General features: G+C 42.0%; 1 protein-coding gene across 4 annotated transcripts in view; it reads left to right on the forward strand.

The window, feature by feature from the left end:
* COL19A1 (collagen type XIX alpha 1 chain) overlaps window positions 1-12413 on the forward strand; it is a 337142-nt gene that overhangs the window by 177616 nt on the left and 147113 nt on the right. For all 4 annotated transcript variants that reach the window (XM_073336362.2, XM_078852102.1, XM_078852101.1 and 1 more), the window contains one exon: window positions 6319-6372. In XM_073336362.2, the coding sequence (XP_073192463.1) occupies window positions 6319-6372 (54 nt within the window). The remainder of the gene's footprint in view (window positions 1-6318; window positions 6373-12413) is intronic.

Genomic DNA, 12413 nt, shown 5'->3' on the forward strand with positions numbered 1-12413 from the left:
CCACTGAGCTGCGGCCTCAGCTCTACCATGTATTGGTCAGTAGAGATGTTGTACCCAAGGCAGGCCCTTTCGAAGTTTTCTAAGAAGGCCTCAGTATCATCACCTGCCTTGTAGGTGGGGAACTTTCTGGGATGGGAAGTGGTACCTGGAGAAGGATTGCTAGGGTTTGTTGGTATATTCTGCTGGGCCTTTATCCTCTCCATCTCCTCCACATGCTTCCTTGCCTCCATTTCCCTCTTGTGGGCAGCCTCCTGTACCTCCTTCTCCAGCCGCATGAGTTCTATCTGTCTTTCATGTTCCCTTTGTTTTTCCTCAGCCTGAAATTTGGCTAATTCCAGCTGTAGTCGAGCCGAGGATTTGGCCATTCTAACCTCTCTGTTTTTAACTAACTTTACACCCGAGGTTTAGAAATAAACAAACAAAACTTGGCTGTAAAATTTTGCTGTGCTGGAATAGAATACCTATTCTCTGATAGTGATTGTCAGCCTACAGAAAAAGACAATTCCCTTGTCTCTGCTCTGGGCCCAAATTAAAGCAAAAAACCTCCAACTACTTGGAAACCTGCTTACCCAGCCCAAAGAAAAAAAAAATTTCTTTTCAAACCTGTGCTCCTTGTAAAACAAAAAAAAATCAAAATCCTAAAAAAAAACCCCTGCCACTTTTGTCTCCAGGCAAATGGGTAGAGCACACACCCCCTATTTACTTTTAGGAAGAAAAGAAAAAAAACCCTCTGGGTTGGAAGACTGTGAATTTCCCTGCAGGAGTTAAGTACCCTGCCTCCAGGCAAAGAAAACCTGCAATTCACAAGATAATCCCCTTTTGTCTCTGCTTGGCCACAAAGCAGAGAGAAACCAAGCTGCTTTCAGTTTCAAAGCTGCTTTCTGGACTTCCTAAAAATTCCTTTTTAAAATCTGTATTTCTAGTTCAAAAAATCTCAACTGGATTTCAAAATGATTTCAGGTTAATCCCACCACTGTGCCACTATGTCACGGTTCCTCCCCCACTCTGAACTCTAGGGTACAGATGTGGGGACCTGCATGAAAAACCTCCTAAGCTTATCTTTACCAGCTTAGGTCAAAACTTCCCCAAGGTACAAAATATTACCCCCCGTTATCCTTGGACTGGCCGCTACCACCACCAAACTAATACTGGTTACTGGGGAAGAGCTGTTTGGACGCGTCCTTCCCCCCAAAATACTTCCCAAAACCTTGCACCCCACTTCCTGGACAAGGTTTGGTAAAAAGCCTCACCAATTTGCCTAGGTGACTACAGACCCAGACCCTTGGATCTTAAGAACAATGAACAATCCTCCCAACACTTGCACCCCCCCTTTCCTGGGAAATGTTGGATAAAAAGCCTCACCAATTTGCATAGGTGACCACAGACCCAAACCCTTGGATCTGAGAACAATGAAAAAGCATTCAGTGTTTTACAAGAAGACTTTTAATAAAAAATAGAAGTAAATAGAAATAAGAAATCCCCCCTGTAAAATCAGGATGGTAGATACCTTACAGGGTAATTAGATTCAAAAACATAGAGAACCCCTCTAGGCAAAACCTTAAGTTACAAAAAAGATACACAGACAGAAATAGTTATTCTATTCAGCACAATTCTTTTCTCAGCCATTTAAAGAAATCATAATCTAACACATACCTAGCTAGATTACTTACTAAAAGTTCTAAGACTCCATTCCTGTTCTGTCCCCGGCCAAGACGACTACAGACAGACACAGACCCTTTGTTTCTCTCCCTCCTCCCAGCTTTTGAAAGTATCTTGTCTCCTCATTGGTCATTTTGGTCAGGTGCCAGCGAGGTTACCTTTAGCTTCTTAACCCTTTACAGGTGAGAGGAGCTTTCCCCTGGCCAGGAGGGATTTCAAAGGGGTTTACCCTTCCCTTTATATTTATGACAAGTCCCTAACCACCTCTACTCCACAGAGGGCTGGCCATCTCTTCCCCATTTTGTGATGCCCAGCGCAGCAGTCTGGGAGCTGACCTTGTTAGTGAAAACAGAGGCAAAAAAAGCATTGAGTACATTAGCTTTTTCCACATCCTCTGTCACTAGGTTGCCTCCCTCATTCAGTAAGGGGCCCACACATTCCTTGGCTTTCTTCTTGTTGCCAACATACCTGAAGAAACCCTTCTTGTTACTCTTGACATCTCTTGCTAGCTGCAGCTCCAGGTGCGATTTGGCCCTCCTGATATGATTCCTACATGCCCGAGCAATATTTTTATACTCTTCCCTGGTCATATGTCCAACCTTCCACTTCTTGTAAGCTTCTTTTTTATGTTTAAGATCCGCTAGGATTTCACCATTAAGCCAAGCTGGTCGCCTGCCATATTTACTATTCTTTCGACTCATCGGGATGGTTTGCCTCAAGAGCTTCTTTTCCATGGGTCCAGATGATGAAGATGTCATCAATATAGCGCAAGTAGAGTAGGAGCGTTAGGGGACGAGAGCTGAGGAAGCGTTGTTCTAAGTCAGCCATAAAAATGTTGGCATACTGTGGGGCCATTTACCAACAGGAGAGTGGGTTTGTGGCGGGGGGGAGAAAACCTGAATTTGTGCTGGAAATGGCCCAACTTGATTATCATACACATTGTAAGGAGAGTGATCACTTTAGATAAGCTATTACCAGCAGGAGAGTGGGGTGGGGGGAGGTATTTTTTCATGCTTTGTGTGTATAAAAAGATCTTCTACACTTTCCACAATATGCATCCGATGAAGTGAGCTGTAGCTCACGAAAGCTTATGCTCAAATAAATTGGTTAGTCGCTAAGGTGCCACAAGTACTCCTTTTCTTTTTGTACTTGGGATGTTAACAGTGCTGGGCAAATTTGAAGGAGTGAATTCTAAAGTAGAGGAGCATTAACAGAGAATGCATACACACACATACGCACATACGTATGTGCGTATGTGTGTGTATGTGTGTTTAAACTACATAGCTTCACTGTCAAGGTTCCTCCCCCACTCTGAACTCTAGGGTACAGATGTGGGGACCTGCATGAAAAAACTCCTAAGCTTATCTTTACCAGCTTAGGTCAAAACTTCCCCAAGGTACAAAATATTCCCCCCGTCGTCCTTGGATTGGCCGCTACCAGCACCAAACTAATACTGGTTACTGGGGAAGAGCTGTTTGGATGCGTCTTTCCCCCCAAAATACTTCCCAAAACCTTGCATCCCACTTCCTGGACAAGGTTTGGTAAAAAGCCTCACCAATTTGCCTAGGTGACTACAGACCCAGACCCTTGGATCTTAAGAACAATGAACAATCCTCCCAACACTTGCACCCCCCTTTTCCTGGGAAATGTTGGATAAAAAGCCTCACCAATTTGCATAGGTGACCACAGACCCAAACCCTTGGATCTGAGAACAATGAAAAAGCATTCAGTTTCTTACAAGAAGACTTTTAATAAAAATAGAAGTAAATAGAAATAAAGAAATCCCCCCTGTAAAATCAGGATGGTAGATATCTTACAGGGTAATTAGATTAAAAAACATAGAGAACCCCTCTAGGCAAAACCTTAAGTTACAAAAAAGATACACAGACAGAAATAGTTATTCTATTCAGCACAATTCTTTTCTCAGCCATTTAAAGAAATCATAATCTAACACATACCTAGCTAGATTACTTACTAAAAGTTCTAAGACTCCATTCCTGGTCTATCCCCTGCAGAAACCAGCATATAGACAGACACACAGACCCTTTGTTTCTCTCCCTCCTCCCAGCTTTTGAAAGTATCTTGTCTCCTCATTGGTCATTTTGGTCAGGTGCCAGCGAGGTTACCTTCAGTTTCTTAACCCTTTACAGGTGAGAAGAGCTTTCCCCTGGCCAGGAGGGATTTCAAAGGGGTTTACCTTTCTCTTTATATTTATGACAGGAGCATTAACCGAGAATGCATACACACACATACACACATACGTGTGTATGTGTGTGTGTGTTTAAACTACATAGCTTCACTACAGTTAGTGCTGTATGATTTCTGGTTCACACATGAAATTTTTCACTTTAACATACACAAATATATTCTAGCAAGTTAACAGTTATATTTGTTTCAGAGTAACAGCTGTGTTAGTCTGTATTCGCAAAAAGAAAAGGAGTACTTGTGGCACCGTAGAGACTAACCAATTGACTGTGAAGTGAGCTGTAGCTCACAAAAGTTTATGCTCAAATATATTGGTTAGTCTCTTTGTTGTATCTGTGACTTTGTGAACAACTATGCATCATCAACCATTAATAGAAAATTTTGAAATTGTTTGCAGCATAAATGTAGTTTGAAGCAGTTTTGAAGTGTCTGAAACAATAACTTGTTAACATTTTAAATTAAAGTGAGAGAATATCATGTAGTGAATTAAAGTCTGAGGCGTTCTCCCAGCTGTTGTGATTCAGAGTGGAGAAATTATATAAATGGGAAAGCTCTTGAACAGATTAATTTTTATTTAAAACTGAATTCATACAATTCATTTTAATAAAGTGATATCGTCTTTTGAAGATTTGGGAGGTAGCAATTTAAACCTCATTACTTTTCTCAATTTTATCGCCTGAATTACAGATCATAATGTTTTAATTCACTTTCTGGAAATATAGAGTTTTCTAAAAACTTGACTTATGAGAGGCTTGATTCAACACTTCTAAACTAGCCAAAAGGGGAGTTTATCTTGAATAAATAAAAAAACCTAAGGCTCCAATCCTGTGACTTGTTATGCACAGCCAGAACCCTGCACCTTGACCTCAACAGTGAGACTGGATGTGGGCTTACGGGTTGACCAGAGCACAGTCACTTATAGGATCAGGGCAAAGTGCCTAAACTTGATCTCAGAGATATGGTGTGGATTGCTATTTATCGGCTGAGCTTGCAAGACCCTACACTCAAAGGTGTTTGTATGTATGTAATGTGATGACTTTTGAACACTGCATCAAATCAGTTCCAATATTTCAGGGAATGTTATAGGCATCACTGGCCAGAATCCTATTGAATTGGGGAGCAATTGGAAAATTGAAAGAGGAGATTGGGAGAGGGTAGAATGTGGGACACATGGAGTCCCTGCCATTGATTTAGCACAACCACAGCTTCAAGCACCTCTGCTGTAGGTCAGACTTGTTGATGGTGCCCATTAACACCTTAAAGAATAGCAATACTTTATCTAATCTCTGTCCATGCTCCCTTGATATGCTGAATGTTTTCTCACCCAGACAAATGATACGGTTGCAATGGCAGTGTGCTCATAGTCCCTAGCTTTGGGGGAGAAGAGGGACACTGGTATGGGGGAATGGACAGGCAACATAGTTCCTGGTGGGGAAGATAAGTTGAGTGGCTCTGATGTGGAGGAAGAGGACACACAAAATCCTAGCTTGGGGTAGAAAAAGGAATAGGAAAAGCTGCAGCATGCACAGACGCTGACATGGGAGATAATGGGAACCTAGGAATGGGGGGCAGTCAGAACTCAAGTGTGACACAGAGGTCCATTGGTGCCAGCTGGCAAAAGGTTCACTATTCTGTGTCAGCAAACATAATAGGCCTGACAAACTCTTCACCTAAGACACTGCTTTCATGGTACTTATCCATAAATAAGTCTTGTAAGGTGTCAGATAAAAGCTGGTGTTACACTGGTCATTATTATCATTGTGAAAAGTATGTACTAATGATATTTTAAAAAGTTATGTATGTATACTGATAATACAGTATTCCTGAGCCTCTGTATCAAGTATGAGTCACCTGCAGAGAGTGGTTTTTTCTCGGATCAGGAATGTTTGTGTATCTAGCTAACTGGCATATAAATTAAGCATTTAATGTTTCATGATGGGCCTCCGAGTTTGAACTGAATGCTGATAAAGAGCAGGATGGGAAGGTAGCATCAGGTAATTCATGGTGGAGGGGGATGGAGGAGTGCAAGGAGCCCCTGCTGTGCAGTAAGCTCAGCCTACACAAGCTACAGAGTGTGCGAACCCCTAGCTTAATGAAGCCAGCTAATTTGTATGTGGCATGCTGACTTTACATGATATGTGGTAGTACAAGATACAAATCATAGTTACCCTTTATAACTATATTTAAAACAGTACTGCGTCAAAACCCAATAATTATTCTGGTCCATTGGCTTTTATATGGCACAATATGATTATGCTGGTATTACAATCATCAATAAAAATTGTTGTTTTTTTTTTACACATGAATATAATGTAGTCCTGAACGTAAGGCGATCTCTTTCAGTAATGAACATTTTAAGTTTCTTTTGGTTACAAGTATGGTTTGTTACAGGCTGAGTCAAATTAAGTCAAGATCATCTTGAAATGTTACATTCTTGAATGTTTGTATTTCCAGGGTTTGCCAGGGCTAGAAGGTCCTCCCGGTCCACCAGGGAAAGAAGGTCAGAGGGTGAGTAAACTTTGTGAACAACTGGCAAGTGTGTGAACTGAGGTTAATGTGTTCTTTCTGAGCACCAATAAAAATAAGACTAAAAGATAGCAGCTGAGTATGAAGCATTCTCTCAAATTGAGCTTTGAAATGTGAGTTTTGTCTTTGTTTGAATGAGATTTAACAGTTAAACAATCTTAAATGTTTTAATGACTGGCAGCACAGATTTGTAGCTTGGGTAAAGTGCATCTGCTGTAATTTAAACTGGAAAAATAATAAAAAATGATCTCAACTTTCAGTTCTGTTGTGAGAACGGAAGGTATCCTAGGGTACATATCATACGTCAGCGCGTGATTTTTATGCTAAGTATTATACAGCTTAAAGCTAGGGCCAATGATCAGGGTATTATTGTTTTGATATGTGCATGTCACAGTTGATAATATCTATACAAGAAATGGATAACAGTTAGAAAGAAATAAGAAGCAACCAAAATGTGCTCAAAACTTGAAATGAATCTAGACCCATTTGTGAAATTTAAAAATGTTGGGTTAACTGTGTTTTTTACTCATTTTCTTGTGCCTCTCCATTTCGTGGCTTCCTCTTGTACCAGCAGAAGTAGTAAAATACAAAGACAGATGCTGATCTCATAGTATTATGAGTGATCCTGAACTAGAAAATATTGGGAAAACTCAAGAGAGAGTTTGTTTTCATGAGATTGTTAGACCAATTCTAGACCAAAGTTTGGATAAATATCAGATTTCTTAGCAAACAGAACTAGTGTGACTTTCTGAAGTTTGTTCATTCACAATTAATTTTGGCCCAGTCCTACAGGAGGGCATTGAGGCACTCATTTTTCAGAAAAGTTAACGGGAATCAAGATGTTGAGTACTTTACTTTATTGGGTCCTTTGTGAACAACCTTTCATTAAAGGCATAATGCTGATTGGTAAAGATGTGATGCTGTAGCCTCTATACAAAGGGGTATTTCTTTTCAGGAGAGCAGTCCCACTTACTTCAGTGGAACTATCCACAGGCCTGATCCTGGTACACAGTGATGTGTGTGGGAATGTTCTAACTCTTACTGTTATGCAGTTAAATATGTGAGATATGGCAAAGGTCTGCTTGTCCATTTTTTTACATGCTCTAAATAGAAAGTTTTTCTGTGGAGTCTCAGGTCTGCAAAACTGCCAGAATACTAACACTTATTTGTCCCTTATATTCAATAATGTGAAAGGCAGACAGTGGTGATTATCTGAACTTTTAAAATGCAGTTATTTTTTGGTGCTACTTTTAGGCTAGGACTATAACATTATGTCCACTGCTAGAAAAATGAATTGTAGCTGTATTCTTTTTGTTATTCAGGGAAATTTAGTGAGAAGATAGATTTCCCTTAGACACTTATATTTCATACATAACATTAGCTGGTGTCTTTTCCAGTGAGTAGTAAATAGACAATACAGTATAAACAGAAGTGCTTCTTCCCCTACTGTCACAGCCATGCAGACAACTGTCTTCAGCCAAACAACAGCAACAACATAGATGTGGACTATGCCCTCTCTCATGCGCTTCATATTAATGTAGAGCAAATGGCAATACTTTCTTGCCCTGCACCACCCAGTATAATAATAATTAATAATCATGCATCATCGTGGTAGCTTAATTTAAAAAAATGTAAAAATCTGGAAATGCAGAAGTTAAGGTTTTTACAGCCACAATAACTCAGGCCTTATCAACACTGAGATTTTTAGCCACTTTTATAGTAACACTACTGTGGGTGCATGTAATATTAGATATGGTATATTGGTGTAAATCAGCAGTTGCAAGTCTAGGGTCTGCACCAAGGCAGCTACATCAGCATAGCTAACTGGATGCTAAAAAACCTCGTTCATATGAGGTCTCAATCAGGTTGCACATCCTCTATATATGGTATTATGTATTGACAAACACAAAACTATGTTAAAAGAATGTTAAGATTGCAAAATCAAGTGCTCAAGATTTAGGAAGTAGCAGAATTAAGGTTGTATGTGCAACCTTAATCCATTCTCTTCCTGCATATGGATTTTTGATGCACTTTTTAATTATTGTTTCACATACTATTTTTAATGAGACGTCTGCTTCTTTCAGTGCACAGGAAGGACAAATCAGTGGTTATTCAATATTTCTTTTTATTTCATCACTCATGTGACCCTGTGCTTCATTTATTGCACACCATCGAAACCTTGCACTTAATACAGAATTATTTATTTCCTGATGAGCTTTCCTCTGGAGCTCAGAACCATACTATAAGATCTTGTCTACACTACAGAATTTTGTTGACAAAAATCAGCTGTGGTCGACAAAACAGTGGAAGTGTACACACTACAATGTTCCTTCTACCAACAAAACTCTCCTGCTTTTCCAACAAAATAAAACCACCTCAACAAGAGGCATAGAGCTTTTTTGCAGCAAAGTTATATCGACAGAGTGTCAGTGTAGACATTGTGCTTGGTTATGTGACTGTAAAATGGCCTCCAGGAGATGACCCACAATGCTCATTCTGGCTGCTGTGGTCAGCAGTTTGAACTCCACTGCCGTGCACCCAGGTACACAGGCATCCACCCTTCCCCTTTAAAGACCCAGGAATTTTTGAAATTCCATTTCCTGATTGCTTGGCATGGAGACCTCACATCACATTTTCCCAGCTGACCATGACGGCTCCACACAGCAAACGCTGTCCTGCTTGGAGTACATGTGAGTTGTTGCATCTGTAGGGAGAAGAGGCTGTGCAGTCCCAGCTCTGCTCCAGCCATAGGAACTTTGATACCTATGGACAGATTTCTTGTGGCATGTTGGATAAGGGCTGCAAACAGGACATGCATCAGTGCTGTGCGAATCTAAAGGAGCTGAGGCAGATATACCAGAAATCAGGGGAGCAAACCATGGGTCTGGTGCTGCACCAAAGTCTGCCGCTTCTACAAGGAGCTGGACACTATCTTTGGTGCTGACCCTACCTCCACCACCAAGAGCCCCACTGATGCTTCAGTGGGACTGGAGACAGCGGACTCAACCCCGAGGACAAAGTGGTGGATGAGGAAGTCGAGTTGGAGGATGAGATGGGCCAGGTGACAGGGTCGTCCGGTGCCATGATGAGCCAGGACCTCTTCTTGACTCAGGAGGGTTCAAGCCAGTCCCAGAAGTCTGTCCCAGAAGTCATGATGCAGGAGAGGGGAGCTCTGGTAAGTTATCTTTTTGAGTTGAATGCTGCTCAGTTACACGAGGTAGAGCTGTCCTTTGCTTTGTTATACACTAGAAGTGGGCTAAGGAATAGAAATGTACACCACTAGCTGTGTTTGCATCTGCTTCACATTCCCCTATGCAGCTACACAGTAGGAGTCCTGTGGAAAAGTGTGTTAATGGACACCAAGATTACACAGAAATAGTCCAGAGATATCTCTAGGAAACTTTTCTGGAGGTACTCGCCAATAATCTGCCAAAGTTTTCTTGGCAGAGGTGCTTTGTTCCTTCTCCCATTGCCTATTGCCATAGAAAAAGTTTCCTAAAATCACTTGGGCAGGCACCAAAGCGGCGCACAGACATGCAGCGTAGGGACCTGGTCTGATGCTACACGCATGCAGGAGTCCACCCTTGTATCCTTGCTTACCCTCAGGAGTAAGATATCTGCTTCAATGACCCCTGCCTATGGAAAATGGTGGCGGAATTTACAATTTTGTCCCTAGTTTCTTGCAGTGATCCCCTTAGAAAGCCTCCTAGACCTTATGACCCATCTTGAGTGACCCCCTGGCCCTGTCCTGAACTCACCATGTTTGGGTTGTTTAGGTCTTGTTTGCTGAGCTATGTGCTTGCCAAGGGACAAAGAGAAACTGATTCCTATTTTAAAAGAGGTGTATTTTACTATAATGATTCGATGTCGTGAGTTCACTCACAATTATGCTTCTGTTTATTGTTGCTTACATTTATGCAGATGTGACGAGGAGCAGCAAGAAGGACATGTTTCGAGAAGTGCTCCAGTCCTCAGATGCCGAAAAACAAGAACACAGGACATAGGGAGAGACTGTAAATGAAAATTATAAAATAAGCAGGAGAAGAAGGAGAGCTAGAAGCAATTTTTAATGGGACAGGAGTGGATGATAAAAGTGATGGAGGAACAAACAGATGTTGAAATCCCTAATCGTGCGTCAGGCAGAAAACATGCATGCTTGCCCCCCGCCTCTGCAGCTGACACAAAACTGCTTATCATGCCCTCCCCAAACTCCTTGCATCTTATAATGCCCTCCCACACGTTCCTTGCATCTTCCCATCTCAGTACCTCATTCACTCCACCCCTTCAGACAGCTTCCAAAATGATAGCTGAAGTTGCACACAGCTATGAGAGCCTACATCAGGACGCTGTCCTTTACTGTTACTTCCCTTTACACCGTTTTGTGTGTGTTGTTAATTAGTATTTAATAAAAACATGCTCTCTTAAAGGTAATCTTTATTTGTCTCCTACACATAGTGGTTGCTGCTGAAATTAATACAGTGGCAGTTGGAAGATTTGCAGACTACAGGAAGCAATTGTCAAAATTTTCATGCAAGGCGGCAAGTTAACAAAGCATGACAGAATGCTTTACAGAAAGACATATTACTGGTACCCATTATCAAAATGGCTCCTCAAAACCTCCCTGATTTGAATATTCCCCAGTTTTGCCCCTCTAGTACCCTGGTATCTGGCTGCTCGGAATTAGCTGCCAGGCGATCTGCCTCCATGCTTCACCTCAGGGGAAACTTTTCACTCTTAACCTCACAAACATTATGCAGCACACAGCAGGATGCTGTGACCATGGGAATAATATCGTTAGTTAGTTATCCATAAAGGCAGTGCCAGTGAGCTTTTAATCTGCCAAACGCACATTATATGGTCATTCTGCGCCTCCTCAGCCTATTGTTGAAGCTCTCCTTGCTGCTGTCCAGGTTCCAGTGTAAGGCTTCATGATCCCTGGGAGTAAGGGGTATGCTGCGTCTCCCAGGATCACTATGGGCATTTCAACACCCCACATTGGAATCTTCTGGTTTGGAAAGTAAGTCCCTGCTTGCAGCTTTCTGTACAGGCCAGTGTTGCTGAAGATGCCGTGTCATGCACCTTCCCTGACCACCCAGTGTGGATGTGAGTTAAATGACCCCGGTGATCCATAAGCACCTGCAATATCATAGAGAAGTACCCCTTTCTATTGAGGTACTCTGTCGCAAGATGGTCGTGGCCAAAATTGGGATATGCATGCCATCTATCACCCCACCACAGTTAGGGAATCCCATTGTTGCAAAGCCATCCACTATTTCACACATGTTTCCAAGAGTCACAGTCCTTTGTAGCAGAATGTGATTTATGCCCTGCACACTTGTGTTAACGCAGCCCCAACAGTGGATTTCCCAACTCCAGATTGATTTGCGACTGACTGATAGCAGTCTGCAATTGCCAGCTTCCACATAGCGATCACCATGCACTTCTCCACTGAGAGGTCAGCTCTCATTTGGGAGTTCTTGAACTGCAGGGTTGGGGCGAGCTCTGCACACAGTTCCAGGAAGTTGGCTTTCCGCATCTGAAAGTTCTGCAGCCATTGTTCATCATCCCAGACTTGAATAACGATGCGATCCCACCACTCTGTTTTTGTTTCCCAAGCCCAGAAGCAATGGTCCACCGTGTACAGCTGCTCCCTGAATGCCAAACGTAATCTGGTGTTCTTTCTTTCGCTGGCACACAGCAAGTCAGGCACCTCGGATTCCTGTTCAGATTGGGAGCTCATGATATATTACATGACTAGCCATAGAGAGTAGTGCAGGATCAATCCTTTCAGACAGAGATGGCAGGTGCACAGTGAACAGGGACTGTTGAAAAATGCCACAAAACACAGTCGGAAGTCCATGGAATGATGGGATGGAAAAAATCTGGATCATGGGATGTTGAGCCTGCACCCATGATGCACTGTGACTCACTCTGCCTTCCCACAAGCGATCATAATTTTACCAGTTTTTGATGGTCGGTGTAACTTGCATCAACAAAACTCTGTAGTGTAGACAAGACCTAAG

The sequence above is a fragment of the Lepidochelys kempii genome, chromosome 3 (assembly GCF_965140285.1).
Source record: "Lepidochelys kempii isolate rLepKem1 chromosome 3, rLepKem1.hap1, whole genome shotgun sequence".
In the NCBI taxonomy this organism is placed as follows: Eukaryota; Metazoa; Chordata; order Testudines; family Cheloniidae; genus Lepidochelys; species Lepidochelys kempii.